We start from the raw sequence: 21,148 nt of genomic DNA on the forward strand, positions 1-21,148 counted from the left end.
CCGTGAAGTACTCCGGCCTTGATAATCAATACCAATTACCAGGTTGATTGTTTAAAAAGTAATATTACCTGATTTGGATTCTGCAGTCTACACTGCATCCTGATCAGAATTACACACCAAAGTGTCCGCAATGAATGATCTTTAGATTTCAAGAACACAGTAGTTATGTTTTTGTGTATGTAGTGATGTTTACATCTTAATTGAGAATGGTTTATGTAGGAGATTTCTACATACATACAGGCATCATAACAGTTTTAGAGATATTCATTTTCCTGACCCCAAAAACACAGCTGGCATTTATTTTGTAAAATGTTCAGGGCACAGTTATACTGCCACGCAATTAAAAAATGTTTTTCTTTCATAGGTTTCAGAGTAGACAGTTAAAATTTCATGCACAATTTTGCTTTTCCCTCCTTTACAACTAATAGGTCATATGTGTCATACTTTTGAGAACAGCTTCCATGTAAACAGTCTTCATCTTTTTGTCTCAGTATACAAACTCAGCAAGCTTGCGTTTCCTTCTGAAAAGAGACCAGCTTTCAAAATATACATCACATATATATAATATATATATACTTTCAAATACGAACCCCCGGAGTTTTCACCATTTTCATGAAATAACATTTTTACGGCTATCAAATCTTTTTTCTCAACGATATCTTCTCTCCTTGTTATTTCAGAATCTTTATCATCATCAACATAATTTGTAACACATACAGTCATTTGCACTCACAAAACTAATTTGTCAGTCTCCAGTAACTTTATTGTTTTGGATTTATAGATTTGCCATGCATTTCTTACCATTTGGATTAACAAAAAGCCAATCAACAATTGGCTTTTCTTCTGCCAGATTATAATATTTCAGTCTCTGAGGGAAAACCAACAAAAGTGTGAAAAGATTAATGGTATTTCCTACAGCTTTTTTTGTTATGCTCCTTAGGTAAAATTGGTCTGGATTTAATAATAAAAAGCACCATAAAATTCTCTGAGCAATAAAGTAAGGAGAACTTTTTCTTCCAAGGGTGGAACTGTTATTTCACTTGAACAAGAGTGATTATAGCTACATTATGCATGACTGAACAGATGAAAAGTTTTACTAGCATTAATATTTTCACATATTCATCACTGGAAAGCTTCCAATATTACTTTGTTTAGGTGTGACCTACACTGGGGTAAGCCTTACAGTATTGCAGTGCCTTAAAACTTAAAGTAGACAAGTGTTTTATCAAATAGAAATGTAGGCAATCCATTTGAAATGTCATCAAATACAAGTAGCTGAATTTTTATATAACTAAACCATATAGTCAACTTACAACCACCAGTTTTATTTGACATTTGGACTTCCATTTTATTTCTCTCTGAACTTCAACTTCCATGTTTCATAGTGTAGTAATGCCTTCCTAGATGGCTGGTTCAAGGGTAAGCAGAACTGCAGCATCGGACTCTGATTATATCTAAAGAATCTGCAACAACTATCTTATCAGATTAATAGGATTGACAGTGCACTTGAGATGACATCAGAAATGGCAATGCAAAGAAGCAAACAGACAATGCACACAGCAAGCAAACAGACTGCATGACCTGCTTTGTTTTCCATCAGAAAGCAAGGCCTTAGTTTGGCATAAATGACTCAAGGCTCCTACAATATGTGTAGCAGAGCTGAGCTCAGGCTCTAAACCCATGCACCATTATATTTAAAGCACATAGCCTGGTGCTGAGCTTGCTTGGGTTCTCTGGCTATCTGTCTACTAGTAACTTCAAGCATATGAGGAACTGGATGTGATCATATGATAATTTACTCTAATAAACCATTAGTATATTCTCTGCCTTAAATTTGATCTGTTTCAGCAAGCAGTCCTCCTGGACTATTCCAAGGTATGTTTTGTTAGGTAAAATAGTCTAGAGATCATTTCCAATAGGCAGTTGATAAACAACAAACCTGTTTTAGAGTTTCGCTAGTGTAAAGCAACTCTCTTCCTTTCACTTGGTCTTGGAATCCTGGGACATTCTTGGGCTCATCTAATTTACTGGATCTAGATGCTGTGCCTAGAGATCTCTGGGGTTCAGTCTTAGAGCACATATTAACATGGCCTATATGAAACATGATGACTAGGAATACAGACCTGAATGGATCTAGTTCTGTATCTTATCAGAAAAGGCAGGTTTAAAGAAGTCATACAGAGCCACAGTAACTGGTGGCACCACCTGGCTAATATTCAATCTTCCAGCTTTCCAGAGGATTTACATATCTCTCAATATCTTTGGAAAATCACATTTTTCTAGCAACTGTCAAATTACTGAGGCAGAAATACTTCTAAAACTGTTTTATGATAAAGTCTCTTCACAAATTAAAAGGTGAAATGCCTTTGAATGTCACCACAAAAGTACCATAAAAGTACTACAGTAAACAAAGTTCACATAAATTATTTAAAAGCTTTATGAGTCCACAGAGAAATATGATTTATGTAACCAACTGATTTTGCACCTGGGAATCCTAATAGTCTTTCCCCAGTCCTGAAAAAAAATCATAGACTGAAATCCATACCTATGCAGAAAATTGGTATAAGGCTTTTAAGCACTTATTCAGATGTGGAAGCATCATTACAAAAGCGGTATACTCTGATTGTTTTTCTTTTTTGCTGCAGAGTGCAATACAGCAGTATGGCTTCTGTACTAGTTACTAGCAAGCTAAGACTCAGGGAAATGAGGCAGATGAGACAAGTAACAGTTCACACGATGTGCACTTGGTACGGAATCTCACAGCCCTTAAAACACCTGAAAAATACCATAGACATACAGTCTATTTTCTTCTTTAATGGGGAAATTCAAGGACAAATATTCTGAGAGACTTTCAGCTTTCTGAATGAGGAATTTTGGCAGCTCCATCTTTAGGAGTGTTTTATGTTCTTATCAAATCCTGATAGAAATTCACAGAAGTCACTCTGCTTTGAGAGGAGGGATCTTTCTCTAGCTTTAGTCGTAGGACTGGGGATTTAGTTCTTTAAAGGATTATTGCGACTGAAGGCAGAGGCCACTCAAAGATAGAAGTTTGCTTTGAGAATGGCAGAGGTTGATTCATTTTAAGAAGTTGGCAAGATTTTAAAGCAAGGAGTGCTTTAAAGCAATGAGAAATATATTTTTCTATAGTATATTAAAGATCTTCATTTAATTTTGTATTTATTTCAAGTCTATTAATCATGTTGTTTAGTTACTTAACATAAGGATATAAATTTAATGTAAGCTGTGCTTTATAAGATTTTAAATCCAGAACTTTCATTTATGGGCAAATGGGCAAAATCATAGATTTTTTTTTTCATTGGCAAGCTCAGAAAGTGCTGACTGCATGAATGGATGGTGAGGTAGACTGAGAACTGCCTGAATGATAGGTCTCTGAGAGTCTAGTTGGAGGCCTGTAAATAGCAACATTAATCAGAGGTCAGTACTGTTTAACTTATTCATCGATGACTTGATGAGGAGTGGCTGATAGCACAGAGTGCTGTGCTGCCATTCGGAAGGATCTCGACAGGCTGGAGAGATGAGCAGAGGGGAACTTAGTGAAATTCAACAAAGGCTCATGGAGGGCCCTGCACGGGGGAGGAATAAATGCATACACCGTACAGGTTAGGGGCTGATCTCCTGGAAAGCAACTGTGTGGAAGAAGGACGTGGGGTCCTGGTGGACAGCTGTTTGGCCACAAGTCAGCAGTGTGCCCTTGTGGCCAAGAAGGGATCCTGGGTTGCATTAGGAGTAACATTGCTAGCAGGTTGAAAGAGATGATTGTTCTTTTCTACTCAGCCCTGGTGAGGGCAAATGTGGAGTACTCTGTGCAATTTTTGGCTCCTTGGTAGAAAAGAAACATGGATCTCCTGGAGCGAGTGCAGTGAAAAACTACTAAAATGATGGAGGGACTGAATCTTCTCTCATATGAGGAACTGCTGAGGGAGCTGGGCCTGTTCAACTTCAAAATGAGAAGGCTCAGGGAAATCTGATCATGAGGGGAGGATATCAAGAGGACATGGCCAGGCTCTTCTCAGCCAAAACAGGAGGCAACAGGCACAAACTGAAACATAGGAAGTCCCATCTGAACGTGAGAAAAGACTTCTTTATCGAGCCCTGGAACAGGTGGCCCAGAGTCTCCTTCCCTGGAGATACTAAAAGGCTATCTAGACACAATCCTGTGTAACGTGCTCTAGGGAACATTGCCAGAGCAGGAAGACTGGGCTAGATGATCTCCAGAAGCTCCTTCCAATCTCAACTATTCTGTGAAAACATGGATAGAGAGACTTTGAGGGATGTTGTAAATTTTCAAAGGGAAATGATCATCTAGTTGCTCTCTGCAATTCTTTCTCTAATTCTTTCCCCATGGAAATATGCCAGGAAGAGAAGTCAGGTCTCTCGTCTGAAAGTATTTTGCTTTCATCATAGAACATATTGTGTTTAGAAGTACTTGCAGTTATATCATTGAGGATATAATTATAGAGGTGAAATAGTCCTCATGCCTCAGGGCGTAGGCTTTTTTTTTTCAACTAGTGAAAGAAACAGCTTTCTCGTGGGATAATATTGCTCACAATACAGTTCAATGGTTTTGAGCTCACTTTTATGCCAGGTATTATCCATTGTAAGAAATAAGATAACGGATTTTATTAATCATTGATTTGGTTCATTCTGTCTATCTTTAAATTATTCAATTTTGATAATGCTTATATTAACTTATTCTTAATATCTGAAGACACTGAATAATACTGATGAAATATTTGTAATGCTTATATTAACTTATTCTTAATATCTGAAGACACTGAATAATACTGATGAAATATTTGAATTAGCAACGAAAGAAACAATCATAGAATAAAAAAATCTGCTTTTTCCATTTTTCATTATTTATTTATTTATTTATTTGCCAAGAGCTGCCCATTACATTTTGTCTATGAAATACAAGCTGTCTCAAGTACTTGGTAAAAGAGCACTTTAAAATAATCAACATGGATTCTTGTTATTTGTCCCATTAGAGAGCAATTGTTAATCTAAAAAGAGGAAGATGGATTGCTTAGCACGTGAGCAATATTTTGTATAGTACACATTCAGACAATAGATAAATCTCATTTGTATCTTAGCAGAGGCATTGAAATAGACTTGCATATAACATCTGTCAAACAAAAGGAAAATCTCTTAATGTATTTAATTTAGCAATGCATGTTAAATTGTCTAGATTCTGATCTTTCTAGGTGTTCCCTATTTTCTCATCATCACTGTGAGATCATCACAATATTACATGAGGTCCAAAACTAATGCCTCCTATTTTATTGTGTTGGCCCACAGTGTCAGAGATGGATGTTGGTGATATGGCAGTAGAGGTTGAACCTTCCCACCAATATTCCATTATATTTTGTTGGTGTGTGACAGCAGCAAAGAGGCAGTCTGACATGGAAGTGCATATGAAGCAAAGGGGTGTCATTAAATTATCCCATATGAAAAAAATGACACGCATTGACATTCATTGACACTTGCTGAGCGTTTATGGGGTCCAAGCAGTGGATGTGAGCACAGTGAGGAGGTGGGCGGTGCATTTCAGCAGTGAGGGCAGCAGCAGTGGGGCACTTCTGCTGGTGCAGATTTTTACATGCGCGGCATGCAGGCTCTTGATCATTGCTGTGGAAAACGCAGAGCTAATGGTGGTGGCTTTGTTCAGAAATAGTGTTTTGTTAGCTGAGAATTTGCTGTATCAAATAGTCTTGTGTTCTTTGTAGTTTCAATAGTAATAAACAGGAGGCATTACTTTTGGAGCAACCTACATATTTTCTGTATTAACAAGTCATGAAATTGCCCATCCTCTCTTATTCAGCTTTGGAAATTGGACCTATCTATGTACAGAAACACTCCCATCAAATAAACTCCTCAGTGTGAGCAATTTATTCATTTCTGCCCTTCAGTAACAGAACTAATGACCACTTATGAAACTGTGATACAACCAAAAATAACTCTTCCCACCCTTTTCACAATCAGGCCTGTGAATAAAAACTAATTGCCAGTTGTCTCAATTTAATTAAATCCTCATCAGTTCTCATGCTGTGGCAAAAGCTCTCCCAAGCTACAGGAGTCAGGAAGATAATCATTCAAAAATAAGACTGAGTCAGTAAGGCATGGTTACCATGTATGTGAGTTCATGGAGAAACAGAAAAGAAGCACAAAAGGTGGTAAGCTGACTTTATCCAAACTTGCTAAGGTGAATGTTCATGTAAGCTTTAATTGCTCAACTTGACAGCATTTCTGGCAATGCTTCATCTACAGTGGCTCGTGTAACTAGTGCTGACAGTCAAGTGGGATGCTCAGAAATGCAACGTTACAGAACTAAAGAATTCTCCCTCTTATTTGAGTGGTTATTTCAGGAGAAACAACTAAATACTATCAATTCCTTATATTTACTTCAGGCAAAAGACAAAGGTGCATTAACAACTATTTTTTTCTTTTATAGGAACTTCCTAAGTTTCTTGAAGACCTTGCTTCAACTGATGCTGATCTGCCTTGGAACAGGTCTAAGAATCGTTTCCCAAACATTAAGCCATGTATGTGTTTAATAAATAACTCCTCCATTTTGTTCTCTGCCTTTGGTAGTGCAGCAAATATTTTGAACACAACTGTGTTTTTGTTTGATCATACAATCATATCTTCATTATGAAATAATTTTGTCAAGTCGGCCTTTCCACTGTTTTGTTTTTAAAGACAGGTTTATTTGCAAGTACCTTCCAGCTTGCTCTCGCAAGCTGTAACATGCAGGTGCAAGAAACTATAGCTTCAGTAGTTTCTTAGCTTTGTAATTCAACCCATGTAGCAAACTCTTTAACATTCTTCCTGTTTTTTTTTCCCTTTAGTGAGAAGTTATTTTTTTAAACTATAAAATCCACATGTTTGTGCATTCAGCTACCACAGGAGCCTGGGTTTGCTTTCTTGTGGATATGTGTAAATGTGCTGCAAAGGTTTGGTAGAAGATCAGAGTGACTGTAGGATAACTTATAAGCCAAGGCTAGATTTTATCACAAGAGACAGGAGTCTGTCTCTCTGTACTCAACACTGCTTCATTTTTCAGTTAATAAGACAAGAAATGTCATTATTATTTTAAGCATTAGCTGTGATGTGAGATGAGGAGCATGGCATTCCTTGGTTAATAATGCTACATTCTGTGCTATTAACTTTTCACAACAGCTGTTACTCCTATCCACTGCCTTATTCAAGATGAGTTCTAAATTACAGTCACTAAAGATTGATGTTCATGACACAGTAAAATATAAACTGATGAGTTTATATTTTTTTATAAAAAAGTTTTTAACTTTTTATTCTGATTTTTTTAATAAAGTATGGACCAAACTTCAAAATTTGGAATGTTTCAGCAGTTACTTATTCACACATGACATCTTTCCTGTTTTTCATCATTTCTGAATGCACGCCGTGGGCCCACATCAGAAACTCTCAATCACTTGCTGTTCAGTCTTCTTTGAAACAAACTGCTCTGTAATTGATGAGCTTGCCTTATGTAAAAGAAGTTTTGAAATTGCCAGGGTCTGGCTTAAATCTTTCACATGATGGAAAGACTGGCAGTTCCCTGATTCTTCTGTCTGACTTGTATGGAGGATGCCTGTGCCAGAACAGGATGGCTTAAAGAACATGGGCTACTTTTAGGTAGAGGATCCTCCCAAACACATATCACATTTTAGGTTTTGGATTATTCACCGTTTTGATAAATATATTTATATATATATTAAAATTTGTCTGGAACCAAGATGACTATAAAATAATGGAAATTGTTTAGATTGCCTTTGTAATGAGTGTTCTATTGTGCCAAGTATTGTTGTGTTAATAATAATGTTGCTGTCTAATTCATTTGTAATCCATGAACATTTGTTACCTAAATCAGTGTTTTCTTAATTAAACTTTTAGTTAACTAGACTTTATTTCCATCATAGATAATAACAACAGAGTAAAGCTGATGCCTGATGCTGGTATTCCTGGATCTGACTACATTAATGCCAGCTATGTATCTGTAAGTAAAAAGTCTCTCACATTTTCACTATTTTTATTTTCTTGTACACGAGTCAAAAAACAAGTTGCAAAAAGAACAGCATTATTTCATTCACTACAGCTACTTTTTCTATGGTGTTGTAGTTAAAATATATTTCTCATTATCAACTTTCTTCCTATGCCTCACATTTTTTAGTTATGTTCTCAGGAAATTCTTTATCTATACTTTTCTGTCTCCAGTCTTGCCTAACTCATTTTTATTCTATTCATGCTCGAACTATTGTGAATGTGCATTTATTTTGTTGTAGCAATGGATAGTGGTTTCAAGTGAGGTCAAGACTTGATTTGCACGAAGTGCAATTTAAACATGTAGCAAGACATGCAGATGGTAGTCTAAACAGTTGACACAACAGCAAGTAGAAATAGTTATTTCCAGGTGACTAAGAGATGTTCACAGGGAATCAGAGAGCTGAGAATGGATGCCTTATCTCAACAGTATCCTCCTTTCTCATTAGCAAAAGTATGGAATTTCCTGATTCTGACAAGTAGCAGAAAGAAAGAGCCATGACACCTTGTTACTTGGGTGCTTGGCTGTGGAACACACAGCCACTGAGGAGACCAGATGAAGCCTGGCCTAGTTTTTACCTTCTTTGTCATAAACATGCCACAGAATAGGCAATGGAAATAGCAACTTCCAAAAAACTGTAGCGGATGTCAGCTGCAGAAAGTATACCCTGCTGAGATTTTGTGTCTTTACTGCATATAAACATCTCAGTTTAGATCAGTGTTCTTCAGCAAATAGACCCATTTCTCAGGGCTAAATCTATACTCTTTGTGTGCTCTCACTTTATATATTTGTGGAATTGTAAATATATAAATGCACATAGGTGTAAGTATAGAACGTGTGTGTATTCACCTACCTCTTTATACAGGTGTAGATGTATAAAGATGCGGAATGAGAGATTGTGTATATACTTTTAACAAAAGGGAAATTTGATGCTATTTTAATTTTTACTTTTAAACAAGAAATAATCAGTAACTGAACTATGGATTTTGCATACCTGAACTGCAGTTCCCCAGCCCACTCTTAAACTAGGGAGGATTAACATAGTTTCCCACTGCCACCTGTTCTGTATATTACAGATGGAATAAGTAAGAGGCAGCTGTGAATTATAGGGCTATAATTCCAATGAGGAGCTTCGAAGGTGCTATAAACCACTGTGTCATTTTTTTTTAGCAGTAAACTGGACTATGTGATAACACAGACTGCTGGCTCTACAGCCATAAGCTTATTGTTATAATTGCTACTGCTGTTGTAAATATTCTGCAGGGTATGTTTGGAGAAAACAGATCTATGAGAACCATGCTTGGCTCAGCATTTATACAGATTTTTCAGCTTCCTTTCCCCAGATTTGTCCTCAATTTATCAATAAACTAAACTCCAGAAGCCACCACTGAAGAAAAAAAAAGCTCTCAGCCTCTGAAGACAGCTTCTTGAAGACCTTTATCTGAGATAATTTTTTTGAGTAAGCTCCAACTCCATTTTAGAACAGATCATGGCTGATGTCCAGGCCCAAAGGATTCTTGTAAATGGAGTTAAATCCAAATTGCAGCTGATCACAAGTGATACTCCCCACAGCTTGGTACTGGGAACAATTTTATTACTATATTTACCAATTATATTGATGAGGAATTGAGTGCACCCTCAGCGTATTTGCAGGTGACACCATGTTGGTTGGAAATGTTGATCTGTTTGAGAGTAGGAAGGCTCTGCAGCAGAATTAGGATAGATATGTCCAATCGCATGACATTCAACAAATTTCAGTGCTAGGTGCTACAATTGGGTCTTAACAACCCCATGCAGAAGTATAGGCTTGAGAAACAGTGGCTGGAAAGTTGCCCAGTGGAAAAGGACCTGTGAGTGCTGGTCAACATCCAACTGAATGTGAGGCAGTAGTGTGCCCAAGAGGCCAGGAAAGCCAGTGGCATCCTGACTTGCATCAGAAATAGCATAGCCAAAAGGACTAGGGAAGTGATTGTCCCTCTCTGCTTGGTGCTGGTAGGAATGCAGCTAGAGTACTGTGTTCAGTTTTGGGCCCCTCACTATAAGAAGAACATGAAGTTGCTCAGGTGTGTGCAGAGAACAGCAATGAAGCTGGTGAAAGGACTAGAAAACAAGACATCTGAGGAGCAGATGAGAGAGCTAAGGTTGTTTAGTCTGGAGCAGAAAAGGGTGAGGGGAGACCTCACTGCAATCTACAACTACCTGAAAGGAAGGTGCAGCGAGGGTGGATGTCTATTCTCAGGTGACAAGAGATAGAACTTGAGGAAATGGCCTCAACATGGCACTTAGGTTTAGCCTTTAGTATTAGGTGGATGGTAATGATCTTAAAAGTATTTTCCAATCTGAATTATTTTAAGATTCTTGAAGATCACTGGAAGGACAAGGTCGTCAATGTTGCTTGTAGCTTGCACTAGCCCTCACACTGCTTCTCAGTTGTTTCTTTCGCCCTGCTTCTCCCTAGCACTATTTTAATTATACTTTGCTGGCCTTCTCCTGATAAATTTCTTTGTGAGTGGATCTGCATTAAGACTAATATGACAACTTAGATATTTATGAATGAGAACTCCTGACCTGATGTCCCTTCAATTTCTTTGCTAAAAGAATTTCTAGTCGGATTGCATTTCCCAAACCTTATTAGAACATTGGTTCATAACTGATGTATTCAGTGGAAAAAATGTTTTACATGCTTAGGTTTCCATGGCCATCTGCCAGACCTACACCAATTAGTTTAGTACATCTGAAAAGGTTCTAGCCTTAGGCTTTGTAGCTACTGGCACAAGTCACATGCAAACTCTTTTTTCCCTTGCCAGTCATTATGTATCAAATATTTTCTTTTTCTTAGGGCTACTTATGTCCAAATGAATTTATTGCAACTCAGGGACCGTTACCAGGGACAGTGGGTGATTTCTGGAGAATGGTGTGGGAGACTAGAGCAAAAACTCTAGTGATGCTTACACAGTGCTTTGAAAAAGGACGGGTAAGTTAGCAATGTACAGCATTTTATATAATAGAAAACTCTGTATGTAGTTTCTGTAAAATTTACAGCATAATGATTGCTAATTAGTAATCACTTCCCTGCAGATAAGATGCCATCAGTACTGGCCAGAAGATAATAAACCAGTGACTGTGTTTGGGGATATAGTAATTACTAAATTGGTGGAAGATATTCAAATAGACTGGACCATCAGAGATCTAAAAATTGAAAGGGTAAGTCACACCTGGAAGCTGATTGAATCAGATGCACCCAACAACTCAACATCAGAGATACTCCAACCCAACACCCAGCTACCCTTCATTATTCTTTTAATCTTTTAATGTGCACGCAATATACTGGCTGCTTTTCCTGAGCATTTTGTTTTCACTCCTGTTTTTTTTTTTTTTCTTCTGAGAATTTCCTTCAGATTCTATCACAAAGAACTCAGATACGTGGCCAACATGCTATGAAGGGCCTATCGAGGTTACTGAACCTCTGGTCTTGTGGGAGGTGCAATTTCTATTTGGACACCTCAGTTGTCTCTTCTAGAAAGGAGTAATCCTAACCATTCTGTTATCAGACAAATCCCTTTGAATGTGTCCCTCTCAGATTAAAGGGCATGCTTGGCTAAAGTGCAGCTGTTTTGCATTGTACCACCAGCCATATTGGCCTCCACCCCCAGGAAATTCACCCAATATAAATGAGAATCATCAGTATTACTCCCACTCTTTGTGCTGGGAATGGAGGTGGCGGAGTACAGCTTACGTGTTCATCTTTCTCATGATCCACAACTATAGTTTCCACACTTTTGAAAAACCAGAACCTGGCATTAAGTCAGACCAGCAGGTGGACTTTGAAAGGATTCTGAACGTAATGACCCAAGTTGAAGTCAGCCTTCTTTTGCAAAACACTGATGTGTTGTATGTAGTGCAGTCACATCCTGGGACCCAAATTCCGCTATCCAAGTACGAAGATGCATTAACATCCTGTGGCTTGTGCGTATTACAGAAGAAATACAGCAGTTAGGGGCTTGTTTCAGTTGTCAGCCCGGTAAGGTTATGCAAAAAGTTCAAGACAACTGACTGCTTTAAAATGACTGAGAGAAGGATTGTTTTAGTTTGTTTTTCCCCATCTAAAATAAGACACAGAGTACACAAAATTAAAAAGGGACTATTTTGAGTAAAAATGCATGCCAGGAAAATGCAAAGTAACATATTAGTGAGGGTGAGTCAGATAGAAAACAAGATAATTTAAGCTGAGTTGACTAAGTACTCTGCTTACAATAGCTGAAATATCCCCCATGAGAGCATACCATTTAATGTGCTGTACTTCTGTCTTTAAGATTGCACTTCACCTTTCATCTAAATTGATGGATTCTTAATCATTTTCTAGTGCAGGTAAAATATATACCAAATAATACATATTTATTGCCATATTGCATTCAAGAACACTTCTACTTTTTCTTTTTTATCGATCAATTTTAATAATACAGCAAATTAGTTTCTACATGTAATTATTCACAGTTTCTCGTTTTTTATTTGTTTGTTTGTTCGTTTGTTTGCAATATGAAAAGTTCAAATGGTTGGTTCAAAACAAACCAAAAATGAGCTAGTTCATTACAAAAGACTTGATTAAGCTGGAACTCATTTCTGCAAGATACTGTGAATGCTAAAAATTGAAAGAATTTCAAAAATTCTGGAGAAAGTAATGGATGAAAATTCTGCTGAGTACTATCAAATTTTTAGATACTGTCTGTGACTGAGGTGGTTCATGACTTGCAAACTACTAGGAATGGAAAGGATATACTGTGGAATTGTAGTTGCACTGTTGTCTTGTATTATTTCCACTAAGATTTTCCTTGATTCCTGTTGGAAATGCGATAGTGGGTTAGACAGGGTTTGGCCTGATCCAGTGATTTTATTGTTATGTCCTTCATGGTTAATTTAGATACCAGATCATAACCAGCTGCTCTTGTTGAGTTACTATTGCTGTTGCTCTGATTGAGAGGGCACCAAATACATAGAAAATATATTTGTGTTCACCAGTGTATTTGTTTGCCTTAACTAGGATAGACTGGTATTAGAATAGTTGCTTTCCCCTAAATAAATTTGGCAACCCAGTTCAGTGAAGTTCCAGACAATCTTTAGAAATATCAAAATGTAAGCCACAAATGTTACCTACACAATGACTTACGTCAAACAGAGAGTGACTGTAGAAATCTTTAATACTACTTCAAAGATGAATTTGATGCCATCTTTATCAAAAAACTTGCCATAGGATCTGTGCACAAGAAATTACTCCTAGATACAAGAACCATCTTTGAGTTAGTATGGTATTCTGACTTTCTTTGCTAAGTGAAGTTGCTGAGAAGTTTATATGTAGCTTACTTTCTATCATATTTCTTCTGCAAAAAAAAACTGCCTTTTTTTTATTTTACAGCATGGAGACTGCATGATGGTACGGCAGTGTAACTTTACTTCGTGGCCAGAACATGGAGTCCCTGAAACTACTGCACCAATTATCCACTTTGTAAAACTTATCCGCGCAAGTCGAGCACATGATAATACGCCGATGGTGGTTCACTGCAGGTAAGCATATTCATCAAATCATTACTTAGTATCTTGTCTTTCTGAGTGCATATTAAAGCTCAGGGACACTGAACGAAATCTGAGTACCTGAACATGGCTCTATTATGGATAGTAGTGAAGTCTTCTCCGTTAGGGTTCCTTGTGCCTTAATCAGAGGTAAACCATTGAGATAACATCAGTGGATGTTCTTATGGACAGCCTAATCCAGTGGATGAAAATCCTGCTTATGACAGGGGTGCTGGAACTAGGTGACCTTTAAGGTCCCTTCCAAACCAAGCCATTCTGTAACTCTATGTTTATAGCTCTGAAAAATTAATGTCTAAGTATTGTCTAAGTATTGCATTTAGTATCTACATATCATTATCACAAGGAAGAAATTATTTGGGTACCACGGAGAATGACAAATACGTATAGAATATTGCATATGCTGGATTTCAAACTTGGATGCCTGTAAACATTTAAAATCTATATTTAGGCTCTTAAATAACTGTGCTGGTGGTTAGAAGTGTTCAGCTCTGAACAGAGAGGTCTGGGCTTGACTGCCTCATTCTCAGTGTGAGAAAGGAAATGTGTGGACAGAAAAGCTAGGCTTGTTGTCACAGACCCTGTCTTTCTCCAGTGAGTTTATTATGAACTAGGTTAGTTTTTATTTGTTCTCCATGTTCTACAGATGCTTTCCATAACGGATGGTAAAATCTGGTAAAATTTTTATTTGACATTGTTGTCCTTGACCATTTGGCATTTTTCTCTACTGCAGGGGATAGAGATTGTTATAGGAAAGAACTTATATGCTGAGGTCACTTATATGCTTTGGGCCCTCTTGCAGTGAATCCCATCCCCTCTTCTCAACACAGATACATGAAGGGGCCAGCATGGGCAAAGTGCTCTGCCATGCTCCTGATGATTATGAAGCAGCATGTTTTCTCAAATCCAGAAAGCTGTTTCATTATATTCTGCTTCTAGATCCTGAAGGTTCTGTGTAGTTTTGCTATACATTACCTGATTACCTCCATAATATACTCTGTATTTAATAATTAGTTGCAGAAAAGACTGACAGTGATTTTAAGAAAATCCTGTTCATTCTCAAACCCTTGATTAAAACAACACTAGGTACCAGTGTGTGCTGTGCATTTATCCTCATTTTAAAATAATTTTATTTTAAATGTTTTGTTAGATCTTGTGTTGGGTTTCCTCAAATAGAAAAAAACATCACAGAATCCAGATGTGACTTCAAACAATCTTGCAATTTCCTTTTTTTTTTTAATCAATGAAATTTAGAAAATTCAAAGGAAAATTGTAGGGTTGTGTTTCCTCCTCTGTGGGTTCATTTAGTTAAATCCCACTTTCCTGTAGAACTCCTTGTAAAGTCAAAAAGTCAGAACATGACTTCACTTTATCTCCTTCACTTTATCTGAGGAGACATACACACAAAACTAGTGCAAAATCTTTCATTTTTTTCCCACAGTTTTCTTCTCATAATCAGTGTACTTTAATATCCAAGATTTTCCGAGGAAATATTTTGCATTTAAAAAAAAGAATAAAAACTTATTTTATCTTGTGCATTATGTTTGCAGTGCTGGTGTTGGAAGAACAGGTGTTTATATTGCTCTTGACCATTTAACACAACATATAAATGACCACGATTTTGTGGATATCTATGGCCTTGTAGCTGAGTTAAGAAGTGAAAGAATGTGCATGGTCCAGAATCTGGTAAGATGTAACAGTGTATTTAAATTCTGTTTTCCTGATGTTAAAAATTAAGTTGTTGATATTCTGATCTAAAAAAACTAGACTAGAAATCAAATACAGTTCACCTGGCTCTTACATTTTCTATTAATTCCTGCTTCTATTTGGATTACAAATGTATGCTTTTGTATCTTTTTAACTAGATTTTGGCCAGCAAATTGTTGCCTAGTGCAAAAATGGGTGCTGAAATGCTCAGATTTTAGAACCTTAATCATAATTTCCTAAACTCTCAGAAATTTCAAGTTTTGAGTGATGTACAGGTGTTGAATAAAACACAGCTTCATAAATTGCTTCAAATAAAATAACACATTTGGACAGAATTCAGCACAGACTTGACAGTTTGTAAAATTACTTATTATTAAGTATGGAAGACCTGCTAGTGAGGAAGGCTTCTATTGTGCTAGGATGTCTGGGTATTTGTAAAGGAATAACAGCAGAATTTAAAGATGTTCTTAAATGCCCAGTGGAATGGCAATCCAACTGTATTTGCATGAACCTTTTTGCATATGTGTCCTGCAGGCATTTCTAACCCAAGGCTGCTGCCTGAAATCTTTGACTCTACTGCATGACTTTCCAATATACCATGACTTTCTATTAGTCTACTAGCTTCAACATCCTGCGACAGCTTGCTTTCTGTCCAGGTCATCTCTAACTCGTGTTTGCAGACTACAGAATGCAAATCAGCACTAAAACTTGCCACAAGAGAACTGAACCTTGTAAAGTTTTATGGCAGATTCGGTAGTCAGGCTATTTTGACAGCTCTGTTATAAAACACTGTTTAGTAGTCTATATTTCAGATTTTATATGATCAGCATAGAAGATGTGGAGAGAGAGGCCTCAGGAACTCGTCTCCAGAACTCAGTTTAGAGATCCCTCAATGAAACTGTCTGTAGGATCTATGAGTAAAATAAAAAATCAGTTGCTGTCAGACCTATTTTTTTTTTCCTTGATTATAACTTAAAAATAATTTTCCTTTGCCAGCAATCAATGTCTGAGCACAGAATGGCTTATATTTGTGCAAAGAAACACCTCTGCAGTTACCACACTCCTCACAAAAAGCTGCATGCAAGTCCTCTATAGGGAATGACCTGAAACACACTGGGAATTATTTGGTGTGGATTTGGTCTGGTTTTATTCTTTTATTTTATTATTTATTTCATCCTGACATTGTCTTCTTCTATTTTCTCTTTTCAGCAGTTACTACCCACAGTTACCTTATGTCGTTGGTGGTGTCAAAGTAACTTTAGTTGCCCACCGTTGGCATTATAGTCTATTAAAAATCATGCTACAGTACAAGAAGTATCACAGAAAACAGTGTAGGTTTTTCACTGGTAGCAATGGTGCATCCTAGAACATGTAGATTTACTTGAACTTTTGCATTTGAGTGCACCCTGCTGGTTCTCTCTATGTTATAAAGAGAGAAATTTCTTTGTTCAGTTTCTTCAGTCTAACTAGTGACAAAAAGTAATCAAACACATCTTCATAAATCACACCTTTACAGAAAAATATGGCACAGCTGTTGTTCTCAGAGGTTATTAGTATAATTTCATATTTTTACTAGCTATAACAATTAACATCTTTTGACAAATTTTAACACCTTATACCTCGTGATGCATGAAATCAGGTCAGACATATATGATATCATCAAAGTATTGAGACTAAGTTAAACTGCAGTTATTTTCGTAACATCTGAATGTTATATAAAAAATCTGAAAGTATTTTTCTTTCATAAGTACTTTTTTTTCCTAATGAAATATCATGAAATTCACATCTTTACAGGCACAATATATCTTTTTGCATCAGTGTGTCCTGGATCTGCTGACAAGCAGGGGAAGTAGCCAACCAATATGTTTCGTAAATTATTCAGCACTTCAAAAGATGGACTCTCTGGATGCCATGGAAGGTAAGCAGATACAAATTATCTCAAAATTGTTTTTTCATAGCAGGTGAATTGACTTGTCCAGTCTAAGAAGCAAAATCAAATATTCTAAAAACATCTTCTGGCTTCAGAAGAAGAAAGGTGTAACATTTTGCTCTCCTTTAGCCTCCCTTGTGGTAACAGCCATTGCTCAAGCCTTCCGCCCTTTTCCCTATGAGATCTTCTCACTTCAGCCAAAACAGTTATCTGCCATTAGGTACTATTTGTTAGCAAAGTAAGTTAAAGTAATATATCTGTTTCTTTTGTAGGTGATGTGGAGCTTGAATGGGAAGAAACTACCATGTAAATACTAACACTAAATTTTAAAGATGAGATTTTGAAAGTCAAAGTCATATTTTTCTAAGCAAAAGGGCCAAAGTACACTCCCCTATTTTGATGATTAAAACAGACACAACCGATTGAAACAGCTTTTCTTCTATCAGTGTGCCTTCATAAATATGTTATTTTATTCAGATCACTGAGCGATAATGCTATGAAGTACTTTTGCACAGACTGCACTTCTGCTGTTACATAAGTACTACATTCAGTATGTACGTATTTAAATAGAAAGTGTTTGAACATATTCCTTTTTTCCATTTATCTTCGTAAATAAGGAAAAATGAGCCAAATAAGATGTCAAAAAAAACAACAAAAAAGTATTCCCAGTGAACTTATTTTTGTGTGAATTTGCTGTGTTCATTGCATTTTGGTTTTAAGTAAAAGCTACAGTTCCTTGAATCATTCTTGCAAGATTGGTTTTAATGTTGCTGTCAGTTCCTGCAGATCAGTTCCATTACCATCACGATGATCTTTACCTAAATGTGCATTCTTATGTTTTGAATCTTTTTTTATGAGTGGTAACATATCAGCTGATGATCCTGAACAGCTGAAGAGTCACCTTCTGACATGCGGAGGATTATTCAGCTTTTACACAGTACACAGTAGCTCTTCAGGGACACTTGAGGCTATTTAAGACAACTTATAGTTGGTGAATTGGTTTTTTTAGATGTACAATGATGATTGCAAATGTTCAACACAGAAGAAAGTATTTTACATTCCTCCTACTTTTAAAAACAGACAACTACAAAAAAAAAAAAAAACCCAACAACTAAATAACTAAAAGTCTATTACCTATTCTAGTGTGTGTTAGATTGACTTGAGTTAATGAATGTTTATAATTCATTCACATCTTTAGTATTCAGTATTTTAAAAGGAAACTCTACATTTAATATTTTTTATAATGCAGCAACATCAAGTAAAAAAAAACAAAAAGCTCCCTTTTCAGATTTGGTGAATCACCGTAGAGATGAAAAAGTACAGGAAATAAAGTTAGGGGATTTAATGAAAATCATCTTCAACTGATTATTGTTATCAGAAGAGATCAGAAACAGGAATGAGAGAAGCAGAAGCAAATCAAAAACTGTTGAGTATGAAGACTATAGTGAGAATTAAACTGTGCACCATGGTTTACAGGGAAGTATTCAGATGATATTATTAGGTAGGAAGACTATCATCTCATTTTTTTCTCTGTGTAAATAAATATATCATTGGGATAAGGCTGTGACCTTAATTTAAGATGGAAAACATAAAAGCAGAGAGACTTTGGAATTTCCATTGTATATTCTGTTTGACAGATAAAATCCATAGCCTTGTGGAGGCATCAAATGCAGGAAAAACAGACAGACTTCTTTAGAAACTAGGAAGGTGTGTGTGTGTTTGTGTGCACACAACTGTAAATGAAAGCTTTCCATATATCTGACTGTACCTACCAGACAGAAAATACTGTACAGCACGTAACCTGATATTTATTCATAAGTGAATGGCAGAAGATGTTTGATGTCCTTTTAGAATCTGGCAAGGATGGTGCAGATTATAAATCAGTGAGGACCCTTTCAGCAGAAAGTGCCAAATACCTTAAATGAAAATCAAAAGGCAGTATTTGAGGAGATGAAAATGGTCTACGAAGATATTTTTGGGCGATTTGTCTTTGATGAAGACTGACGGTACCACAAACATCACCTGTTAAGCTAAAAGGAAAACAATGCCTTTTAAAGCTGGGTACAGGGAGAGAGAGGTGATGTCCACAGCTGTTCAAGTCTCTGGCAAAGCATTCGGTAGAGCTCTAGTTACATTTGGTTCATATGAAACATGTGTTCTTCATTTATTATACACGTACTTTAAAGTATTCTGACAAATTACTTATAGGGGCTTACAGATGTTTTTCATGATTTGTATTTGTACTTGGTAGCAGTACATGTAGTACTGTGATAAATTGACATTATAAAGTCATAATCTTGTCTAATCTTCTGTCCATGACAGTGGAATATACACATGTGTGTCATTACTTTTTTGTTGTTGTTGAGAAAAGCTAAGTAGCCTCTTGCAACTTACAGTACAACTCCAGAAGTTCAAAACGTGCTTGAACGTTTTCTGTTTCATTGAATATTTATCACAAAGACTCTTACATCTTCCTGTAGGGGACCTGTCTATAGTCAAACTCAATTCATTAGCATATTTATCTGACAACTTAGTAAGATGTTAGAATACGTATCTCTGTTCTGTAGGTCAAATAAAAGAATAATGGAATTTAATTAAAATAATTTATTATACATAGTAGCAATCTGATACATGCTACCTTGACATATTTTGCTCTGTATTAAGGATAAAAGCCAAAAGTCAGCATAAACTGGCTACAATTCCCAGGACACACAGCAAGGGAAAAAAAGACTCTCAAGCTATTCTCTTTGAGAACCAAAGAGTATAAATAGAGCAGCAGTTCATTGACCTCCTCATGTGCCCACCAATGATTTACAGGACAGGGGAGCATCCCTCAGACCTCTGTCCAGTCACGAAGAAAAAGATTCTGTAGTCTCTTGTCTTCCAGCTTCTTCCTTTTACAGTGACTCCTGTGTTGGTTCTATTGATGGAACCAAGAGATGGGCAGAATTTATCCAATTGCTATTTTAAGAATATATATATATATAATTTGTCACTCAAATTTCTATAAATTCATGGATAGGTAGTGTAGCAAGAATACAGTCTATCAAAAGCAGAGACTGAACGAAGAATGAATAAGAACTGGGGAATACCCAAATTTTACAGAAAGATTAGAATTACACTTAAATCAGGTCATGCTTTATTAAATTATTCAGTATATTTCTATAAAAACTGGCATGCATATATATAGATACATACAGCGCCTCTGTATCTATAGCCAATTCTGTTGGTTGTCTTCAGAAGAGACTACTGTCAGTGCCTTAACAACAGATCTCCTCCGTTTACAAAAGTAATAGAGCAGCAGCACATTACATTCATGTTAAATTTGAAGCACTTTTTAAACTGTTACAAGAACTGATAAAAATTATCCACTTGCCCATTTAGTGCATATCAGAAGCTATTCAGCAATTTAATTTCATAACATTGCATGAAAGATCAATCTTGTGTGCCATCTGTGTATTCCTATATTACAGAGTATGCTTATATGCAGTTATTAAGAAAAAAGCAGCAAAGAGTAATGAATTAATCATATTTCACACTGAGGTCACGTATGACAGTGAGCTTCCCTGGTTACATCCAGAGATGTAAAATGTCTCCTAGATTTGGAAATTGTACTTCAGTTTGTCAGAGAAGGAAACAAACCTTTGCAAACACAAAATGTTTTTTCATGTCAGAATCACACTGCATGACTAGTGTCTGCTTCATCAAGGTTAACCTTAGAAGGGCCTTAATGCATATTACTTACTATTTGCAAAGCACATTCAGAACCAAGCCTGGAAATACAGCAATGGAATTGAAGACAAAAAGGAACAGAAGAGTGCTGATGAATCTACAAGCATACCTGATAA

General features: G+C 36.5%; 1 protein-coding gene across 1 annotated transcript in view; it reads left to right on the plus strand.

The window, feature by feature from the left end:
- PTPRQ (protein tyrosine phosphatase receptor type Q) overlaps positions 1 to 19,876 on the plus strand; it is a 121,857-nt gene extending 101,981 nt beyond the window's left edge. Inside the window, exons 56-63 of the mRNA XM_090139217.1 lie at positions 6,473 to 6,563; positions 7,959 to 8,035; positions 10,920 to 11,054; positions 11,159 to 11,284; positions 13,491 to 13,639; positions 15,214 to 15,349; positions 17,165 to 17,288; positions 17,573 to 19,876. Coding sequence (XP_089995343.1) covers positions 6,473 to 6,563; positions 7,959 to 8,035; positions 10,920 to 11,054; positions 11,159 to 11,284; positions 13,491 to 13,639; positions 15,214 to 15,349; positions 17,165 to 17,288; positions 17,573 to 17,610 — 876 coding nt within the window. The 3' untranslated portion in view covers positions 17,611 to 19,876. The remainder of the gene's footprint in view (positions 1 to 6,472; positions 6,564 to 7,958; positions 8,036 to 10,919; positions 11,055 to 11,158; positions 11,285 to 13,490; positions 13,640 to 15,213; positions 15,350 to 17,164; positions 17,289 to 17,572) is intronic.
- The last annotated feature ends 1,272 nt before the right edge of the window (positions 19,877 to 21,148 follow it).

Source organism: Phasianus colchicus, chromosome 1, assembly GCF_987193195.1.
Source record: "Phasianus colchicus chromosome 1, bPhaCol1.hap1.1, whole genome shotgun sequence".
Lineage (NCBI taxonomy): Eukaryota > Metazoa > Chordata > Aves > Galliformes > Phasianidae > Phasianus > Phasianus colchicus.